The 21,926-nt window shown below is 38.0% G+C and overlaps 2 protein-coding genes across 8 annotated transcripts in view; one reads left to right on the top strand and one right to left on the bottom strand.

Moving 5' to 3' along the window:
- The window catches only part of LOC117408635 (arfaptin-1-like), a 52,792-nt gene extending 39,412 nt beyond the window's left edge, over positions 1 to 13,380 (bottom strand). For 3 of the 7 annotated variants that reach the window (XM_058999766.1, XM_034013810.3, XM_058999787.1), the window contains exons 1-3: positions 13,168 to 13,380; positions 6,400 to 6,441; positions 5,876 to 6,012 (exon numbers count right to left, since the gene is read on the bottom strand). In XM_058999766.1, the coding sequence (XP_058855749.1) occupies positions 5,876 to 6,010 (135 nt within the window). In that variant the 5' untranslated portion in view covers positions 6,011 to 6,012; positions 6,400 to 6,441; positions 13,168 to 13,380. The remainder of the gene's footprint in view (positions 1 to 5,875; positions 6,013 to 6,399; positions 6,442 to 13,167) is intronic. The other 4 variants (XM_058999794.1, XM_034013812.3, XM_058999813.1 and 1 more) reach the window with 2 other exon arrangements.
- A 664-nt stretch (positions 13,381 to 14,044) lies between these two features.
- On the top strand, positions 14,045 to 17,953 carry LOC117408597 (tigger transposable element-derived protein 4). Its single transcript, XM_034013722.3, has one exon. It carries the CDS (start codon positions 15,306 to 15,308, stop codon positions 16,986 to 16,988), a length of 1,683 nt encoding a protein of 560 aa, XP_033869613.3. The 5' UTR covers positions 14,045 to 15,305; the 3' UTR covers positions 16,989 to 17,953.
- Positions 17,954 to 21,926: the final 3,973 nt, after the last annotated feature.

Genomic DNA, 21,926 nt, shown 5'->3' with positions numbered 1-21,926 from the left:
GTCTGGAACCAACTCCCCAGTAATGTTATTGAAGCTGACACCCTGGGATCCTTCAAGAAGCTGCTTGATGAGATTCTGGGATTAATAAGCTACTAACAACCAAACAAGCAAGATGGGCTGAATGGCCTCCTCTCATTTGTAAACTTTCTTATGTTCTTAAAGCAAGTCACTGCAGGAAACACGATTATACAAAGTAAGAACGCCTATCATTTGCTAAGCAAATAAACCATGTTTATAATAACACACTAACTAAAGAAATAGGAGCACGCTGAAAAAAGCATGTGCAGCAATGTTCTGTATTCACGGGGTGCTAAAGGCTCAAATACATGTTCAAAATTAAACGATCAAACAAGCACTGACCAAACGTCAGCAATCAAGCTTGTATCTTTATTATTAAAAAATCCTTTTTATAGAAACCGTAGAACAAGAGAATTCATGCTCATGCAGACACGTTGTGGCCATTAGCCTTCGTCCGTGCAGTACAAACATTTAAAAAAAACACACACACCGGACAGACATTTAAGTGCCTTAGACACTAATTGTCCAATTAACTTTCAATTATACAATAACATCCATCAATTAATTATAACAAAAAATTTCAATCTCTTAGTGGAAAAAACAATAATCAATATGTTGAATGACTACAAACTAGACAATAGATCCATAACAGAAAGCAAGATGTTACTCTCATGGATAAAGAAATTACTGTGTATTAGTATGTATCCAAGAGGCTACCCTTTGCAATACAAGTTAATTACGATCTCCACCCCGACATGGGGTATTAACAAATTCAATCCCCATAAATCTAAGAGTGCAAACGCTATGTTGTTGTTCATTAAAATGTCTCGCTACAGGTGATCGTGTCCTTATTTCTAATAGCGCTTTTATGTTCACTTATGTTTATGTTTTCATTTCCCTAATGGTCTTGCCCACATAGCACAGACCACAAATAGACTACAAACTTAGACACAAGTGATCCTACCTCTTACTTTACTTCACTTTTTATCATCGCACTGCAATATGCGCAACTGTAACAAGGACAGTTACCTTGCGGTATCGTTGTTAAAAAATGAGAAGGTGGAATAAAAGTGTCTGCTTTAACAAATACATTTCTCATATATTTTTGTCATTTAAAATGTAAAACGTGGAGGAGTCTGCAAAACAAATCTTAATTTAGGATCGGTTGACAATATGTGCCAAGTATGTATTATGTTTTTTTTTACCATATTTGAAATAGGCGAACAAACAGAAACAAAAGTTAGTCACAGATGCGTCTTAATCTAAAAAATTGACTATATGGCAAATTACATTTTAGTGCAGGTGGATGGTAACTAGACGCATTTAGATAGCACACTCAGTTTATTCTCTCTACATTTACTGTACATTGATTTCAAACTATGTTACCTCGATAATAAAAAATAAAATAAATAAAAATAAAACAAAAACTACATACTTTCTAATTTTAAAAAATCAATGGGGGGCGGCGGGGGGGCGAGGACGAGACAGCTGTGTCATGTTGAAAATAAAACACCAACCCATCCTTAACTGTACATAAACTAGTTAACTATTTGCTAACATGCTGCAGACACCTGCTAATCAGGAAGGTTCCGCCTTCTATACCACAATCACTTCAATTCGGTCTGTAGACGCATCGTGAAACAATTTTACAATTTTAAAGGCTAGTACGAAAGCAGTGCACTACTGTTTGGAGAGGCATTTGGTAGCAACTGTTACTTAGTAATATAGGGTTTGTAGATTTTGACATTTATTTATGTTATTTCTACCTGTCTTTAAAGCTGTAATTAGCATTGTTAAACCATGGTCTGGATTAAATTGAGCTCAAATATTTTGTAGCTCTGCATTCCTTAATGAAAACTGGTGGCTTTCCTCTCACTGTAAGCAGGATGGAGTCACTACACTACACACTGATTTAGTAAAATACAGATATTCTGTCTGGATACACACATATTGGCTTTTTGTGGGTTGCTTGCATGCACAGAAAGCATAGCAGATGATCGTATTCCTTCACATACCAAGACCACTTTTCAAACCAAGCTGATTTACAGCATCCAGTGAAGTTTTTGTTTCCAAAGGAGTGAGCAGGAAATCTGTAGTCCTTTGGTTGAAATGCCTCATACAAATGTTCAGTGGACACAGCTGGGGACATAGTGCGGCAGCTGCATAGGCACTGATACTGGTGGAGCCGCAACCTGAGGCAATGCATTTTCAGGGGGCTGTACTGTGTCAGTAGGTATACTAATTTTAGAAAGTGGTGCTGCACAAATATTTTTTTAGGCTTTATCTACTACACAGTACTAGTAATTGAATTGATTTCTTACCGCACACCAGGTCTGTTGTGTTCAGCTCGTTTTTAAACAGGCGAGATTACACGTTAGTTCTGTATTACGAAAGCTTATTTTGGCCAGAAAGACAAAATATGTATTGCATCATAATCATAGGCATTTAACATTATTAAGCTTACATGTGTGCTCTTGTAGCCATTAGAACTGCTTTATCTCCGAGTAGTACAGTAATATACAATGGTTTCACCCCCCCCTTTCAAACGTCTTGCATTTTTTAAAACATTTTGGAACTCTGCCATTACCTTGCGACCAATCAGGACGCATTCAGTCTGTGCTGATCTTGTTACAGTATTACTCAACAATGCAAAACACTTTTTTGGAACTCCCCCATTCCCTTGATAATAAAAAAAATAAAAACTACATACTTCCTAATTTAAAGAAATCTATTGGGGGGGGGGGGGGGTTGGGGGTATTTTTTTTTTTTTTTTTTAAAGTTTTGGCTTTACCTTCAAGAATAATAGTTGGTTGAATTTGTTAGGCTGGAGCACAGTGGGCCAAACCACAGACCAATACCTCGTTTCCATGGACAGCCAACTCGAGTGGACTCGAGTGCGCTCGAGTTTCCATGCTTTTCCGAGTTACACACGTTATAACGTGAGTTGGGAAGGAAATACAAGTTAAAGATCAAGACGTGCATTCGTTGCAGACGGTATTACAGTCAAATTGTCAATGATTTAAAAGATACATCCATCTATGAAATTCCTTCATATTTGTTTCACGCAGTACATACACCTCTGGCAGACTGATATGCAGAAAGTGGATAAATGGCAGTGATGAAGCCAATTTGCTTGAAAACATAAAAAGTAGACTGGACATTTCTATCAAAGATTGCAAAAACCTGGAATTGATCTGATGCGATCAGAAACCCAGAGGCACTGTAAACTGTGCCTGCTAGTAGGACTGTTCTTTTTTATGTTTAGCATTTTTTCGTGGTGTTTTTTTATTATTATTATTTATTTTATTTTTTTTAGCAAGGGTTCAATTAAGTAACAGCCCAAATTGTTTATGCCAGACTTGTTAGAAAGTCTGTAACAAAACGGTTCATCGTTATTGTCGATATGTTGTAGATATTACTAAAGACACCCACCGTGCAGGTATCACAAAGTCCATAAACAAAACAAAATAAAGCATAAAAAAAGAGTTCTGCACTGTATAAAAATGTGCTGATTTTACCAGTGCTTGGTAGTCTGAATAGAAGGCCTTTGTTGTTCTCCAAATTGCTGCAGCGACACTGTGGATGTTGTACAGTATACATGACTTACACCGTCCAGGGTTATCGCGGGCAGCCATTTATATCAGACAAATTGCGTTTGCCATTCCCAACGATTTCAATAGCAAAGGCATCGTTTATACTGTGTTAAGCACACCGTTTATTTCGGGCAAACTCAGCTGTTTGGATCTTATGTGCCATTCACATAGATTTAAATAAAAAAGGCAGCACTTTACTGTAGTAAAAGCTTGACTGAGCGATTACCCATGTACTTACCTTGGCTATTTAATCCCTGTACGCACTGTCGGGTTTACAGTTTGAAAAAACAGCACTGACTGTGCAACAGCAAGCATGGCTGGAAAGAGAAAAGCGATGCGCATCAGCATGAAAATTGCCCTCCTAACTCGGTCAGTTAGCAAACAATGCAATGTTGCTTAAAAAAAGCTGGATTTTCTGTAGTTTAGGAGGAGAGTGCTGACAAAAATACAACCGAAACTGAAACTCTGACAACCTTTTCTATTTGATGTGCGTGCTGTGCTTAACACTGCGGTGTGCTATGGAGCATCGAGATATAGTCGAATTGGGATTTTTTTGGGAAACACTGACAGTTTGCCATCAATACTTGCAAAAAAAGACTGTCCCGATGCGTATATCACAGAGTTCTTCGCTGGAAACAGTAATGTAGCCTACCTGTACTGTACATTTTTTGCACTTACTTTTTATTACATTCATAGGTTTTCAATTAAAAAAAAATTGTGTAATGCATGTCTTAATAAAGATTTTTAACCGCATACACGCTTGTTTGTTTTGATTACTGTACTGGTGATTGGGGGACATTTTGAATGCCAGGTTATTGTGTGGGAGTTTATACCGTCCATCACTTACTGTGGGCGAGTTAACACAAACACACCCGTTCTAAGTGGTGGCAATTCAAAAACAGTCCAAATCCCCCAAGGTAGCAAATCTGCCTAATTTAATACTAGCTAAAATGTCCCGTTATACAGTATGTTCCTGCCCCCTATAACATTTCTGATTGACATTTAGTGATGTAATTTCCTCCCAGCCCAAATTCAGACTTTAGAATTCAGGCCAGCCCGAGGAGTGAAATCGGACCAGAGAATTCAGGCTCCTGCTCAAATTGGGAGCTGACTCGAGTAATTGAAAAACATGGAAACTGAGAAGGAGGTGGGGGGTGTCAACTTGAGCAGTTACCCGGGTTATGTGGTTCATGGAAACGTGGTACAAGAAACAACTTTGTTAGCTTTTTCTTTTGTAATTAATACATCTGTTTTAATACATCTGAAATATCTTACAGCTACAACAGTATTACCTCCATTCCCAGGCGTTAAACCCCCAAAAATCTGAATTATTCAGTACATTTAAAAAATATACACTACATTAGTGAATTACATGTTCTTTGTTACCTTGAATATGTTTTTGATAAAGATAAGTAACGGAGGACTAGAAGACCAAACTCTATGCCCACATGCACAGTATTGAACTTGTTCATTAGTTAGCCCCTAGGAAAGAAAGCATTTGAAAAACATCAACAAGAATAAAAATTACAAAAATATGAAGATGAATATCAGCCCATGGCAACATGTAACATGTTCTTAATTTGTCTTCCATTTTTTTAAAATGAAATATACCAATAAAAGCATACTGGTTTATCTAAAGCTTTTAAACAAGCGGTGGATGTTTAGGATTATAACCATTTTTTATAAATAGGAGTCTCCTCTTGTATGGATATGGTGTCTCTTTGCTAAAGCAAGTTTCCAAGCACTGTAACCTTGCATAACAGCACAAACAGGTCTGTACGTGTTGCTATAAACCATTTTTATTGAAATATTTCATCACCTTTAAGATATGGGGTCATTCCATATAAAATCAACACGATAGGTCACCTCATCAGAATTGCACAAAAGCTGGCAGACATACTGTAATAGTATTGTACAGTACTGAGACCTGTAAGTGCGAGGTAACAAGATTACAGCCAAAAACTTGACCTACAATGACCTAGAATAACAGTTCAACAACAGTTATTCAAGGATGTGTTTTCTGACCTCGTATTATTACAGTATGGGTCATAGAGACAACCAGCTTGTTGCACAAACTCAAAACACACACACACACACACACACACACACACACACACACACACACACCTCCATCCGAACTGGAGAACATTCAAGAATATTTTCACATGGAATGACCCAAGAGTAGCTGTAGTCGTAGGACTAGCAGTACCAGTGATATCGAAGGAAACAAATGTTTTGAAAAAACGGTCTTGTATATTGTTCACCTTTGAGTCAGCCTCAGCGTACTCGGCATCCTCTATAGCCTTGTGAGATACATCAGCCTCAGCTTCCTCATTATCCTTTTGAGGATCATCTGGCTGAACCTCAAGAGCTTCCACCTCAACAATACCTTCAGACATTCCTGAAAACAAGGACATTTGTCATTGTAAAAATTTACATTATTATTTTTATGTTTTTTGGTTTTACTTACCCCGTTAACCAAAAAGTAGCCTCGATAAAGGTTAACAGGTTATGCAAAACAAAAACTGGCCACTTTTGCAACTTTGCTAGTAATTGCTAGTTGTAGACCATCAATGTGAAATCTCAAAGACACGTGTCAAATTTCAGTGAGCTGTGTTATTCAAATTGGAGTTCAAATCTCTGCACAGCTGACACACTGTCACCCTGGGGGCAGGTCTCTTGTGAAGGCCCGAGATCCACTAACTGCTAAGGTAAGCAGGACCCTAGTGAAAACAAGACTGGGCTATTACAAGCAAATGAAAAAAAACAAAAACAAAAAAACACATACCTGGATTCCAGGGCTTTATAAACTATAGGAGGAGGATTGTTCCTAAAACAGAGCAGAGATAACAATCAGCAAGTGCTTCTCGCTAAGTAGCACCTACAGTACAGCAGGATTTTCACAGCTGAAGTTGCTGACCTTGGTTTACTAACCTGGCAGCATCAGTCCCAACAGCCTCTGCACAGAAACTACTCTGAGCCAGCAATGAATCACTCTGGTGCAATAGCCAAGGAACACCCCATAAATCAAAGCTCACAATTTATTTGAGAAACCAGTTCTGTTACAAAGAATCGTTCTTGGTGGTAACTCAATGCAGGACAACAAAAGAAAAACTATAATAAGCTTAAACTTTGAAAAATCAACAAGGGTGTTATAATTTTAATGCAAATCATAAACTTGAAAACTATTGTATATTTTGTTTTTGAATTTATTTATGTATTTATTTAATAAAACCATTACAAATACAAGCAACACAATCAATACATGTCAGCGAACTTGGTAAGCAGCCTACAAAAAAGAGCAGCATAAATAAGACACATCTATATGTTAATGTGGACTAAAGGAAAAACAATGGCAAGAAGCTATTCCCAAATACCATCTTTAAAGCCACAAAAGGAGAGATCGTCAAATTCCATCATACTATAAGTAAGAGTTCTACGTTTTTGGGAGCGGATAGGTGAAAGACAGTTCTCCCAAACGTGTGCAAACCCTTGGGACTACCAAACTAACAGAATCCTGAGAGCTTAAACTATAGCCAATTAATCCTTTCCACCAGAACATTCAGATAAGGAGGTACCAAACATTTAGGAACCTTAAAAACAAAACAGTACCAATTAAAAATATTTGTTAATGAGAGCCATCCTAGCAGTGGTCCGTGGTACATCGATACCTATGGTATATCATGATACCAAAATCCTATGATACCTAATATCGGGATATCATTGAAGTATCACGGTTTTTCGATACCGTGGGTTTTTTTTGTGTTTATTTTTTTTATTTTTGAGCTTTTAAAACAAAAACTAATTGTGTACTTTAAAAACAATATGAACTAAGCTTACTCCAACTATCCTGCACATTTAAGTTACTGCAGCAGTAATGGCGAATGCCGGAGAAAGAAGCTTGGTGTGCAACTATTTTGGATCTCTATACTGAAGTTTACTTTTCTTTTACTGTAGTTTCTTCAGTTATTTTAGTTAAGTGAATCCCCAGTGCATATTACGTTAAAAAAAAGGCACAGCAAATAAAACAGGAATGCGCTAGAAGCTAAAAGGGAATTCATTGATGCTTGTTTATTTCATCATTACAGTGCATTTGCTACAATATGCAAAAATATACTTTGTAGACATGTGTCATTATCACATGTCAAATATGTTAGCAATGTTTTCGTATTCTTTGGATTTTGTGGTAATCAGTATTTTATGTGTATGTAATGCGATAGCTGTGTTTTGAATTGTATGCATTAACAGTGGAAAGACCACGTGAAAACAGACTTCATCAGGTGCATTTACACTGCCATTTCTGATCTGGATCAAAAGCTTCGGTAGCATTTGATCCTGTCAGTGTAAACGCTCAAGTTCTGGCATGCACTGCGGGCGCCAGACTGAAACATTCCCTCCAGCATATATGCATACCTATGAATCTAGCAATATATTTATTTCACTTAAATAAATTATCCATTACCCTAACAGTTATATCAAGCTGGTACCGGCACTCTTTCCATTCTGGGGAAAAAGTTGTTATTATTGCTTGTGTTATAAAATAATATTACTTACTACAAACATTATTACTAACAAAAGATATTATCACAAGAGTGATCTGCGGGAACAAACAAGTACTGGGTTGCATTTTGTCTTAATTTTGTGTAACAATTAACATTTCAATTTAAACCGACCATAGCTTCTCACAGTTAAAATAGATACTTTCTTTCTCAGCATAAAAGTTTATAAGGGAGTCGTTTTTTTTGTTTGCATCTTTTTAAAACATGTACTTTGATGTCTTTCATTTTTCCTGGACCTTCGTTTTTTTTATTAAAATAACTTTGATCCTGCTCAAATGGCTGTGTAACCGCAACACCACTGATCATGATCAATTGTACCGATGCATTTGATCCGGCTTAGAAATGGCAGTGTAAACGCACCTATTGCTAGCATATCAGTTTCCTACAAATAACAGGATCAATGTGACGCTTCACCTGCAGAGGAAAGCACAGGACCTTTAGAAGCTTCCGAGTCACAGTTTATTATAGTAGCCAGAGTGGTTGTCTCTTGTCTAATTTACTTTCTTTGTAAAATTTTTAACAACCAAACGAGAATGATGGGCCGAATGGCCTCCTCTCACTAGTAAAATGTCTTATGTTCTTATTTAAGGTGCACTGGGGTGTTGTTTTGACGGAGACACTTGGCTTGAATATGCTTAAACAGAATTATGTTCTAATAGCACTAAGAGGAAGGCATCTACATTAGTAGCCCGTTTATTGTAGAAATGTAGTATTACATGTTTCACCACTGAAAAGCGTTTTAGTACTAGCAGAAGCAGTTATTTGCCAGAAATACATTTTTTTATCCACTGAACTAATTTTATTAAATTATAAAATTGTAAAATGAACGCAGTGTTTAAAATGAAGGACCAAGTATTATTCTGCCTACACATTTGTTTCAGCATTCTGTGATTCTAAAACCCGCCTCTCAGGTCCTTCTCGATCTGCTGCTGTTGGACATAAACGAGTCTTTCAAGTCAGTTTCATTGTCAGATATTATAATTTGTTATGAGTTGATTTTCCTGTAAACTCAGGTGTGACTGATTATTAAAGTTATAACTAGTCTTAATTCCATGACACATAATAAGCTAGTGTTATATACACAACAGAACTATGAACAGACACAGCAAGGTAATGAATTCGCTATGAAAAAGCTGAAATAATCTTAAAGAACAAGCAGAATTTGCTGGGGGCGAGGGTGTAGCGTTCTTTCTAGCGGAGAATCCAAGCATTCCAGAAGGTAATTTTTTAAAAAGCCATTCTATGGCTAATTTTAGAGTATTGGGTGTTTAATACTCTAAGTTTAAACACGTTGTACTACAGAACACTGAAATACTACTCAGTAGGGGGTTTAAAATCATTGCCTTTTTTAATGGAAAGTAACTCTCAATTTAAAACACAGCTGCTTCTGGTAAATTAATAACAGATTACAGAGTAAGTGCTTCAAATATAATTCTTATTTTTTTCCTGCAGTTACTCCATTGTGTTAAAGTGCTTCAGCTTTCAAAATAAACTTTTTAACTTCATATTCACAAGCACAAGCCACTCAGCAATGCTAGCACACAAGCCAATCGGCACAGGGCTCTCTCAGTGCTGCAGCTACTCAGCATTGCTGGTGTCATGTCAAATTTCATCAATAATATTTGATGGCCACTCACCTTGTCAAAATGTCCTACCTTAGCTATGAAATAGGGCAGGGAAGCAGAATTTTATGGCCGTTCACCTTGTGTCAAAATGTCCTACCTTTGCTATGAAGTAGGGTAGGGAAGGGAAATTTGTAATATTCTGTTGTATAGTTTTATGTTCTCCTAATAAAAATTTGATTAAAAAAAACACATAGCCATAGCATTTAACAGAAAGTGCACCAACCTTCAATCGAAAACGCAGAAGCCAGGTGACTCAAATTTTGCTTTTCGGCTTTTTTGTAGCCTTCTGGATATCCTTTAATGTGAACACCTGTCTATCATCATTAACTCCCTATTTAAACCCAGTCACAGCTCAACTCTTTCTCTTGTGTTTTGCTTTTTTACTTTATTATTATTATTCATTTCTTAGCAGACGCCCTTATCCAGGGCGACCTACAATTGTTACAAGATATCACATTATTTTTACATACACACTCCCTCCTCCTCACTTTTTTCATATGCCGCGTGCCTCTGTGTCGGTCCCCTCTGGGGGGACAGTGATTCTCACTTCCCCGATCTAGAGTTCCAGTGACTTGGCAGGTTCTTCGTGTGGTCAGAGGGGCCACCGGCCACACTTTTCTTTCACAGCTCATGTGCTATGTCTTGCCTCATGAAAGAAGGCTCTGTCTTACTTCCTCCTTTACCCTCCTGGGGCGTGGCCCTCATACTCTTAGTGCTCAAGTTCCATAACTAACAAATTATTTGTGTTCTTTCAGATTCTCTTTTCTTCCTTACGTCAAGGCTTCATACGAGCCGTTCCGTCCTCTGAGGGTTGAACCCGGTGCGCTAACTGGGACCTAGTCGCGAGGCAACACCTATAACGACTCTCCGAGAAGTCAGAGGACTGTTTCAGGGGCCCGGAGGCCAACAGGGAAGGCTCTCTCGGTTGGAGTCTGGCCCGTCCTTTTCTCTCTCCCCTGTCCTAGAGGCTGATCCTCTGATCCTAAGTTGCAAAAAACACTCCCTTCTTGCAGCCCTGGCTCTCGCCCCGTGAATTGGTTAGGAAGTCACAAATAACTGAAACCTTTGCAGCCATGATCACACTGAATAATTAGAATGAAACAAATTCCGACATTTAACAGTAGAAGCAAAATGTGATGACCTCTCCTGAGCTGTAAGGGATAAGCTTTGGGCATGTGCAGCGCACAAGGGAGGAAAAACTGACAGGGTAGGAAAAAATGACGTTACACAGGTTTAAATACAGTTTAAAGCCATAGTGTGGACAGGGCCAGTGTTTGAACGCATGAAGCCTGACTAAACATGAAACGGTACTTCAGTGTGGACGCTTTGAGCTGGACTAATTAGAATGGTTTCGAGTATGGTTCTCAAGTTTGGTTATGTAGTGTGGACAGGGCCCAAGTCTTTTGCATAAGTGACCTTGATTAGTTGTGAAATAACATTTTCTCCATGGCTCTGCAGCCGATAGCCTCCTCCGTTGGCATGTGAAACCAGTAGGCTTTAAACTGTTCTTGGATCAGCCAGCAAAATGACGTTTCAATTTGCCTGTAGTAATATCCAAAGCTCCAAAATACTGCCGTTTAAAGAATGCTTTTGGCATTTCAAATCGATGAGAATGCAGCTCAATTGCTGTCAAAGCATGAAAAAAATGCAGAAATGTAGTTCTAGTGACTTATTAATTAAGGCAATCAAAAAAGCCATAAAAACAGTATTTCATTTTCTTATTTCATAAAAACACTGATCTGAAATGGCAGAAACGTGAAATAACTAGCATTCTTATTAATGGCAAATCCATATACATGTATAAGTAGAAATGGTTTACAGTAAATCGCTTACAAAACATTAAATCCAGTAAACTTTGTAGACCAACTGGTGCATTTACAGTATTTCACAACAATGAATAAAGTTGGAACTTGGAACACAAAAGCGAGCCTAGACATACAGGTATATTTACAGTTCACACCCCAGGCATTCATTTCAAACAAAAATACGCTCGATACATTTTTTAGATACTGCCAAACATGGTCTCTATAACACTGACAGACATTACTGAGAAGACTGTATCGCCAACGTTTTTAGGTGGATTTCAGTGATAGAAATAAGACTCCCATTTCATAGCAGTTTGATCCATTCCTGGTTTAACTATGAAACACCTGAGCTTGTTACCTACACACTGTGGTTAATCAAGCTCATTGTAAAATCTGGAATGGGTGAAACTGCTATGCAATAGGAGTCTTAATTCCATTCCTGTATTCAGTAGCGGTGGACAATAGTCACGCAAATAGCACATAACATTTGACACACAAAATGTGTTGAAGGCAGACCACTGTGTTGTATAATATAACCAAGGGGCATCATAGTCCTACTAGTAGGCTTTACATGTAAATAGGTGATTTGTTTAACCTGTCTAAAACTTTTGATGTTTAAAATCCTCTCCACCAAAGCAAAAAAAATAAAAAATACAGTAATATATTTCCCTATTACCACTGGCTTGTCCAATAGGGAATTGACACCTGACCTGATCTCCATGTTGGCAGAAATGTAAGTAAAACAGAAAGGCCCAAAAATATACACATCTTAAACTTCAACGACAGGTACAAAGTAGTCTCCGAGAATGAATAATATATATATATAAACGGTATATTCTGAATACGATTTTAAAATAAATCCCCGATGCACTGTGCCTTTAAAAGAAAAGAAGGGAGCACTTTCACGACTCGTCTGCAATGTCGTGGACACGTAAACGGTAGTCGTTATCAATTTGTACCAATGCAAAAACTATACATCGAACACTTTCAACACTGCTATTTGATAGAAGCGTACTTTATCATGAAATAACACATCCCTATGTAATTCGACTAAACTCTCTCCTGTGGATCCAGCGACTATATCTTATGATGTTATGATACTGTGCCATCTATAATCATAAACTTCCTGTGGACCTTTGTTTTTCTAAAATTAATTTCACCAATTAATGCATAGAGGAGGCATTGAAAAAGTATGCGTTTATTGCTTTTTCGTCATGCTATTTTTTTCACAGGACTTAATTAATCAGACGTCATTAGACTGCTGGGTATTATTTAAAAGTGGTATACAGAACTGTGTAACTTTAAATGCTCAAAACTTGCAAAATGACACTAAAAAACACCGGGTCACCTTTAATTTTTCTTTGTTTGAATTCGGTATTCTCCATGGCCATCGACCAAAGTCGTGTACTTTTGCCATTGAACCGAAGTTTCCTGGTCACTGTATACTTCATGCCATGGGTTTCCACACCCCCGGCAGCAACATCGTTCGGGTTAATTTGCGTGTAGCAAACAAATCGTGGTTTAATGAGAAAAAATGCACGTAGCATGCGATAAAGCTTAGTCTTACCTGCAAATCCTTCGTGATGTGCTAATCGTCAGTCCTAGGAATCTAATGATGTGAGTGTTTTGCGGCGTTCATTGGATCACCTCGCACAGTTGAATCAAGTCAGTGGGTGCGATCACGATACTTGGTGTTCGCCGGCTAGATTGCAGCCAGTCTGCGGGTGACGTCACGATCTGTGCAGACGGAGCGTTGTTACGGGAGCTGCCGAAGAGCAGACTGTGAGGGTGAAATGGGGTGCTGGTAGAATTGTATATGACCATTTTATGTTGCAAGATAAAGATAAATGGAAATCTTATTTCATTCACTGAATCATCTTTAGTAAAAAGACACATATATACGCGATATTGTGTTCAACATCAACAATAGCCGTATTGTAAAACTTAACTTCACTGAAATAGTTTGCTTCATAATTTTCAGCTGTACGACATTTCCTTCTGCATAAGTCTATGCTGGCAGACCAAACAAGAGTTGAGGTATACATCCATATACAATGTTGTATTATGAAATTTGAACATATGTATCTGTATTATTGGTGCCTTTGGAAGGTTTTTTATTTGTAATAGCAAGTTAATACAAAATACCGTTTAGTCATTTGCAATTGCGTTTAGGAATTGCAATATCAATGACATCTGTATAGGCAGTGATTGTAGGGGTGTTTTTAAGGGTTTCCGTATTCAGTAGTTTGTAATTCATGAAAATATGACATGACTAGAAGGCGATTAAGTGTTATTCATACCTCCTGACTAGGTGGCAGTAGCAGGTTGATTGAGGACCGTATGTGGTTGCCGATGCCCTTCTCGGTCAGTCAGCACTCTTCTGTTGTTTTGAAGCCGGCTGCTTCAGTGCAGCAGCTTTCAGAAGCTGCGCGATCTGTGCAGCAGCTACATCCTGTGTCTGCAAAACCTCAGATGTCAAATCCGGCTGAGGTCAAGCAGACTGCAAACTTGAACGGTTTCTGCACAGCATCTGCACAGAATGACACCAGTCTGCGCGCTGTGAACGCATCCTGTTTTTCAGACCCGGAAGGGGACGAATTCCAAGGAGAAGTGCTTGTAATGGGCAAAAACATCCGGGCTGTCAACGACTGCTGCAACACAAAGCTGCCTGGGCATCCTTTGATGGAGTAAGAAGGAAGACAATATCGTAGACACGTTTTATAACTAACAGGTCATCCGCATTCACGTGTTTAGAAGCTGGTGGCTCACCGCCGGATCCACAGTCTGTTGCATTAGAAACACTCGTTTATAGAAACAACGCGCCGCATTTGCTTTCTGTTATTTTCTTTTTCCAGAAAAAGCCAAATGACGGCATAAAATGAGAAACATCCACCTATCGCACCAGCTGCTGGGCAACGGATTTTGTTGTTTATTGAACAATATTTAACACAGTTTGACTGCAGATGTTAAGGGGGAGTGGATGGCTGAACTTGTCGAAAGGTTTACCCTGAACTGTCTTTTCATGGAAACATAATTACTTACAAAAAGAAAAACCTTGTGGCAGCGTGCCAGAAGACAAAGGATCTGTATCTTGGCATAACACGTTAACACTGCATATTCTCAGTCAAGGCAAATACGTTAATTAAGTCTTGATTTAATCCAGGTTACACGTTACTCACCGCACCAGTCTAGCCAATAGAGTGTTGTCAATAACTTTGTGTTTTTTTTTCTTAACAAATAGCACGCTTGAGGGAGAATGTAAGCCTGGAGGCACGATTTCCCTTATTTTTGAGGAAAGAAATTCTGAATTTGGGCGATTCATAGTACTTTTAAAGTCACATGTACAATTTATCTACATTTAAAGGTATTATAAACAATAGATACTTGCTACTATTTATATAATTCACTCAAAACGTGTTAGCAAAATTTATTTTAAATGCTTATAGAATAGGAATTTAAAAGTATAACGTATTGTTTCAGATTTCCAGGATAATTAAAAATATATGCATAGAATATATTTATTTGTTTACTGCTACTTGTGCTACATTTTGTATAACAGTGTGTTGACTTCAAGCATGATATTCCTCTGTATAAAGTACTTACCGAAATACATGTTGATGACCAAATGAAATAAGAGGACTGTGTTTTGTTATTTTGAAAGACAACTACAGAAGAATTAGAAATTGAAGCAACAGCAGCATCATAATGTCAGAGACTGTGGTCGATTCCTACCCTCTACATCAAAATATATCGGGGGTAGCACCAAAAAGTCCATTGTCCTTGCCTGAACATCTAATTCCAGGGACCCCAAATGATTCCCTGACTCAACCTGAAAACGTTTTAGGAGACGGTCAAATGGATAAATCACCCTTGCCTGTAATACGGAAAAAGAAAAGTCTTTCCATTGAAGAGAAAGTGGATATTATAAGTGCTGTGGAAAGTGGGAGGAAGAAAACTGACGTTGCTGCAGAATACGGAATAAAGAAAAATTCTCTGTCCTCCATAATAAAAAATAAGGATAAGATCTTGGATGCCTATGAATCTTTCCGGTTCGATCCCAGCCGAAAGCGGCTAAGGACAGCTACTTATACAGATCTCGAAGAGGCCTTAATGCGATGGTACCAGATTTCATGTTGCCTGAATGTACCAGTGAACGGACCTATGTTACGTGTAAAAGCAAACGATTTTGCACAGAAGTTGGGATACAAGGACTTCAAGTGCAGCAACGGCTGGCTGGACCGTTTCAAGTCTAGGTACGGCCTGGTGTTCCGTTCTCAGCCTGTGGAGGCCTCTTCTACTCCTGTGGATACATCAGCTGTTTGGTACCAAACTGTGCTTCCATATTATTTAAATGAGTATCAGCCTAAAAATGTGTTTAGTGTAGCAGAGACAGGGCTGCTTTATCAGATGTTGCCTACCAATACTTTTGCCTTCAGGGGGGAAACCTGCTCGTTCGGGAAGCAAAGTAGGAAAATACTAACTGTGGTTGTCGGTGCCAATGTGGATGGCACAGAAAAGCTTCCGTTACTGGTGATCGGCAAAAGCGCTAACCCGTGCTCCTTCAAAAGTGTCAAGTCACTGCCCGTGGATTACGAGTCCAATAGCAAGGCAGGCTTGACCGCAGAAGTGTTTGAAAAGTGGGTCCGCAAAATCGATGAAAGGTTTCAGGCTCAGCAACGCCGGGTTGCTCTGTTCGTCTGCCAGAGCCCATCTTATCCTGAGCTGAAAAACTTGAAGGCCATCGAGCTCTTGTATTTGCCTTCCACTGCCATGCCAAATGAGCACCCAATGAAACAAGGGACTATCAAAAGTCTTAAAGTTAAATACAGACACCAGCTAATAAAGAGGTTTGTTGAGTGCGTCGAGAAGAGCAAGGAGTATACGTTGTCTCTGCTGGACACGGTCGATATGCTGCACCTGTGTTGGAGGAATGTTACACGGGAGACTGTGGCATACAGCTATAACATGGCCAGATTCAAACCGCAAAACCACGCAGCAGGCGTGGAGGACGTCAGCATGGAGGAGGAAAACAGGCACAATCTTATTGAGCAGGCCCGTGCAGTGGGGGTGGAGTTTCTTGAGGGTTTGTCTTTGGATCAATATACAGAACTGGATGAGGACTTGATGGCATTAGACCCAACAGTACTCAGCGTGGAGAGCCCGGGAAGGAGTGAAGGGACATCTGAAGAAGCGCTGTCTTTGGGGAATGAGGAAGAAGAGGATGAGGATGAGTATCTGGGGTCTGAGATGATAACTCCTTCCAAGACTGAAACTTTGGCTGCCTTGGCGATCGTGAAGAGATTTCTCAGGGCCCAGGAGGTTAACTATGGTCTCCACAATTCCGTGGCTGACATAGAGAATTTCATTCAGAGTGATCCCTCCAATTGAATGTTGCTTACCTTACAGAGAAAATGCTTTAGCAGGTTTGCAATTCCACATTTCCTAAAACAGATTATAATGATTTGATATTATTTTAATTCAACTTAAGCAGGTGGATGCTGGAAGGTAAAATGCTATATATGATGCCCAGGTATATCGCAGTGAGACGTTAGATTTATGTCTTTAATCAGTGGAAAGCATTATAAGTGGCAGCCAGGTAAAACCTGTTTACGAGAAGTAATGTAATTTTCAAAGAAAACAATGCATATTTGGAGCATGTAAGGAACACATTTTATCTTCGTACAACTTAATGTCAGTTTTTGATGTTCTGTTAATTTTAAAATGTATTGTAAATATGTACAAAGTAAAAAAGTGCCTAGTACAGTTTTGATTAACTGCAGTCATCTGCAGTGAGATAGTGTCCACTAACAGAAGTTCCTGATTGGTCACAACTAGAAACTACTGTATTACTTCAAATTTAAGACACAGCCCAAATTTCCCACCCTCAATTTAAGAAAAAAATAAAACCTAAAATAAATATGCATTTACAAAGATACAACCTCAGTTATGCATATGGAGGCAGCTTCCATCAGTCTGCTATCACAGAGCCTTACAGTTATGTGCTGTGTTGTTTTAAAAATAAAAGGTTAGTTAGGTGTTAGTGTTCTTTTCTTCTTCGTACACCTGTCAGTATAAATAATTATTATGATTCCGAACTCCGTTGTAGATTTCATAATCAGTAAGACAATACAATGTTGTAGTTAATATAGACTTAACCTTATGACATCACTTTTTTCCTTTAACCCAATCAGAAGAAAAGTTTCTTAGTTACAGTTATACAAATCTCTTATCAGTCCTTGAAGTATCTGGCTCAGTCTCATTAGAAATGTAACCAGAACCTATGCTCAATTTATGAGTTGTATTCTAAGACCTAACAATTAATTTATCTCTAAATAAAATGTTCCAACACGCTGCTTCTCATTTCCAGTCATGATTACTCACACCTGTTTTCCTCCCAATTTGTGAACTGTGGTATTGCTTGGCCTGTCGAAAAATACGGGGGTCTGATCAGCATTTCGGATCTGTCCAAGCTGGTACTGTTTGTTAGAAACACTGACATTGTAAAAGCAGGTCTTTAAATTCCTTAGGAAGCTAATGACGCTTCTTTGAAAATGGCTGCCTGTATGTTATGGATGATTCGAGATCGGGCAGTAACATTTTGGTTCGTCTTTTCTCGGCAGTCAGTCACGTTGCTTCTTGTGTATTCGGACAGTGACGTCTTTTGTTGGCGATTTTAATACACTCATCACTATACTGTACTCGAATTTAAGACGCAGGCTATTTTTGATAAGCAAAACATGATTCAAAAGTGCATCTTAAATTCAAAGGAATACGGTATACTCGTATGAACCACCTGCTGTATAGTAAATACTCCCATATAAATAGTCCTGTATTAAAAACTTGTATATGACCCCTGAACTGTTACTATTCAGCAGGTTTGCCTGTAATGTTTCTCTTTGCCTGTTTTGATTATGAAAAAAAATGTCAAGTGAAAATGTTGAGATTGCAATTGCCACCAGAACTCACAGGCTCGTACCCTGTATACGAGAATCTTTGCAAGACCAAACTTTGTAACCTGTTTCAGTGTGTTGTGGATTTGCAGCATAGAACTACTGTGGAAAATGTGATGCTTTACTACGTTGAATATATTGTGAGGTTTCTTCCTAAAAGTGTTCAAAACAGATGTAAATGTTAGCACTTACTCAGTGAAGCATTTGCAAATGAACTTACAAAAGTTTTTGTCAGAAGTAAAAAAAAAAAAAAAAAAAAAAAAAAAAGAGACAATGTAAGAAAAGGAAATGGTTATGTTTAGCTTTAGGGCTGCAACAAACGGTACATTTTGACCTTCGGAGGTTCAGAGCACATTACCGAAGGAAGCTTCGAACCTTCAATGGTAGTAATTTGCATAATTTACTGGTGATGTCACCATAGCTACATGTTTATATTTGATTGAAAATCCTATTATTTTACAGGTAATCCATATGAAATGGAATAAAACATTCACATGTAGCTTAAAAATACGTTATATAGACAGTAATCATGTTTTTATAATTGAAATAAAAATACACGTAATTGATACTTCTTATGATATATACAGTAAGCTTGCATTGCACCAGCACCAACTGCAGCGGACTTAGGAAAACAAAGCTTTATTTAACAGTCACCATTCCAAGCAGGTTCTGCCTCCTGGATAACACGAGCTGGAGGGGGGAGGGGCGGACAGGGCTCAGTTTTCTAAATTAAAATGATTAGTCTTTGCGTATATTTTTTATGTTTGAAACATATTCTACCACTTCTCTTACACCGGCTTGTACACTAGGTATTCAGTACATATTTTACTGAAGCACTACAACCGCCATGTAACCAACCCTACTCTGTACACGGCAGCGGCGCCATAGAGTTGCTACGTATAATGATTTGGTTGGATTTTAATACAACAATTTTTGTTTTAAGTAATATGCATTATACAAATCAAAAGATCGAATTTTGCATGCAAGTGACATTTAATGTGTGATTTATAGTATTCACACATTGTCAAACGGCTTCTGAGAAAAAAAAATAAAAACATACAGTGCGTGAATGCTGCCTGATGAACTTTCGAAGGTTTAGAACTGTCTTCGAATTCCTGGCTAGCGAACGAACCTTCGAACCTTTGAACTCTTAACTGATTTCTATGCGTTTTATTAAAGCTCCTGGCTATGTTGATTCAAGCTGTGCATATTGTGTATTATATAGCATTTCGATCCTCTGAGACAAAGAGGCCCCATTTTTTCATATCCCTAAAATCAGCCATTTGAATAACAAGCATTTTAATCCTCCATTTTGTGGATTTTCAGTATATATATTGTGGCTTTGTTAAACTTAAATCCTCGTTAGAACACACATTTTAATAAAACTATTCTTTAATGTCCTCCACAAATGTATTTGGTAGATTGTATGCAGGCTGCAACACAGCCCTATTCAGTAACACACTATGTTAGTGCTCAATACCAGCAACTATTAACTCAGGTGAGCTCTAACACTTTGGGGTTATTTCTGAATAATGCTGTTAATCTGTAAAACACTTAAGAGGTAATTTACAGGATGCATCGAGCTTTCAAGTGAATTAAATCTGTGACAGTCAAGATTTTTATCTTAGCAAGATTGACGATTGTATCCAAATACTGTGTACTCGATGCATCCTCTAGGTATACAGTAGCCATTATGCGACAAGTGCAGTGGACTTCATAAAAAGCCAGCTGTGTTCTGCTTCTGCCCTCAGACTCACTTTCACAAAATCAGCGACAGGCAGTAATGTGCTTGAATCCAAAGGAGCCTTTGTAATGTTTATTGATTCTACTGCATCCTGTTATCGCAGGATTTACAAGCCCGATGAAAGAGAATAGCAGGGAGAGTCCACTTGTGATATAATAATGTTTATGTTCTCTTGGCCAACCATCTCCACAACTGTTAACTCATGTACTTGGTATGCTTTATAATCAATGTACTGTATACTACTACTAATGTGTGTGTACATTTCTACTGTACGTCTGATTTTATAGTTACAGTAGAATGTTAATAAAAAGATGTGTTATTTGTAATTTCATAGACAGTAAACAAATCGGTAGTCTATTGTCCATTTAATTAACAGAAACTGAACTTGTGTTCTAGAATGCAAATCTGTGTAATGTGCCCTTTTCTATAATATATATATATATATATATATATATATATATATATATATATATATATATATATATATATATATATATATATATAAACTAAATTAGGACCTTTGGAACCTCTCGGAATGAACGTTTTATTTTTACAAAAAGGTTCTTGACCATGAGGTTGACTCTAACCCTTTGGTGGAAATCTGGAACATGCCAGAGCTCCAGGCTATCTAAATGCCAGCGCGTGAAGAAGGGAACAGTTGCAGCACATCAGTTCACCACAAGGTGGTGACAGTGAGGCAACCTTTATCAGTGTTGTTTCCTCTGTGCATTGGCTCAGGAAATCCTGCATAAACAGTGGTCTTATGAAACCTTAAAAATATTAAACTTGGCCAATGGCAGCTGTAAAAACAGGTGGATTTAAATATCACTGAGTACAAACAGTGACTTATGCATGTATAGTGCAATGTAAGTCTTCATTTGAATTTTCTTTGTTTAAAAAAGCAGCACATTAAAGTTACAAAGACATTTACAGCCGTCCCTTTAAAGAGTAAATAGTGGGGTTCTAAAAAATATGGCGTTATATGACCCCATGTGTTGCTACAACTGTTTAAATAATGTACCTGTAATTTTTCTTTTCGTTGTTAACATCCTGACAACTTTTTTATACTTATAACTTTAGTCTGTTTCAAAGCTATTTTCAAAATGGCCGATCTAGTGCACTGGGGTTGGAGATCTGTCCTCTAAATCACTGCAGGAAGAACGATTAAAAAAAAAAAAAAAAAAACATAACAAATGTTATGTTTTTTCCGTTCCGCACCACATCATGGATCGTTATTGCTGTGTTACCTGTTTGACAATGTGAGCAATAATCCTTACACTATCAGTGCACTAGAGCGGCCATTTTGAAAAGAGCTTTGAAACAGACAGGTAGGTTAATTAAACTGTTGTTTTGGAACCCTGCTACTTACTTTAACCCTTAGTGAAGTTTATTACTGGTTTTTAATTAAAAATAAGTTGCATGAACATTAAACAAAGGCGGCATTTTGATAAATAAGTAGATGACTGGATCTGAAGGAACCACTAAAGCAAAATACGATCTGGCACCAAGTGGTTTGAATTACTACTGTCAGTAATAGGGAATAGTAACAAATTGGCAGATATCAAGATTTAAACCATATACAAAGTAAACTACCAGTACAGCACAGTCTTCATAAATATACCATTATGCAAC

This window comes from Acipenser ruthenus, chromosome 2 (assembly GCF_902713425.1).
Source record: "Acipenser ruthenus chromosome 2, fAciRut3.2 maternal haplotype, whole genome shotgun sequence".
NCBI classification, from domain to species: Eukaryota; Metazoa; Chordata; class Actinopteri; order Acipenseriformes; family Acipenseridae; genus Acipenser; species Acipenser ruthenus.
The sequence above is the reverse complement of the archived record's forward strand: the minus strand, read 5'-3'. Positions and strand labels throughout refer to the sequence as shown.

What these genes read in the sequence shown, in the direction of transcription:
- LOC117408597 (XM_034013722.3), top strand. Translation starts at nt 15,306, where the DNA reads ATGTCAGAGACTGTGGTCGATTCCTACCCTCTACATCAAAATATATCG.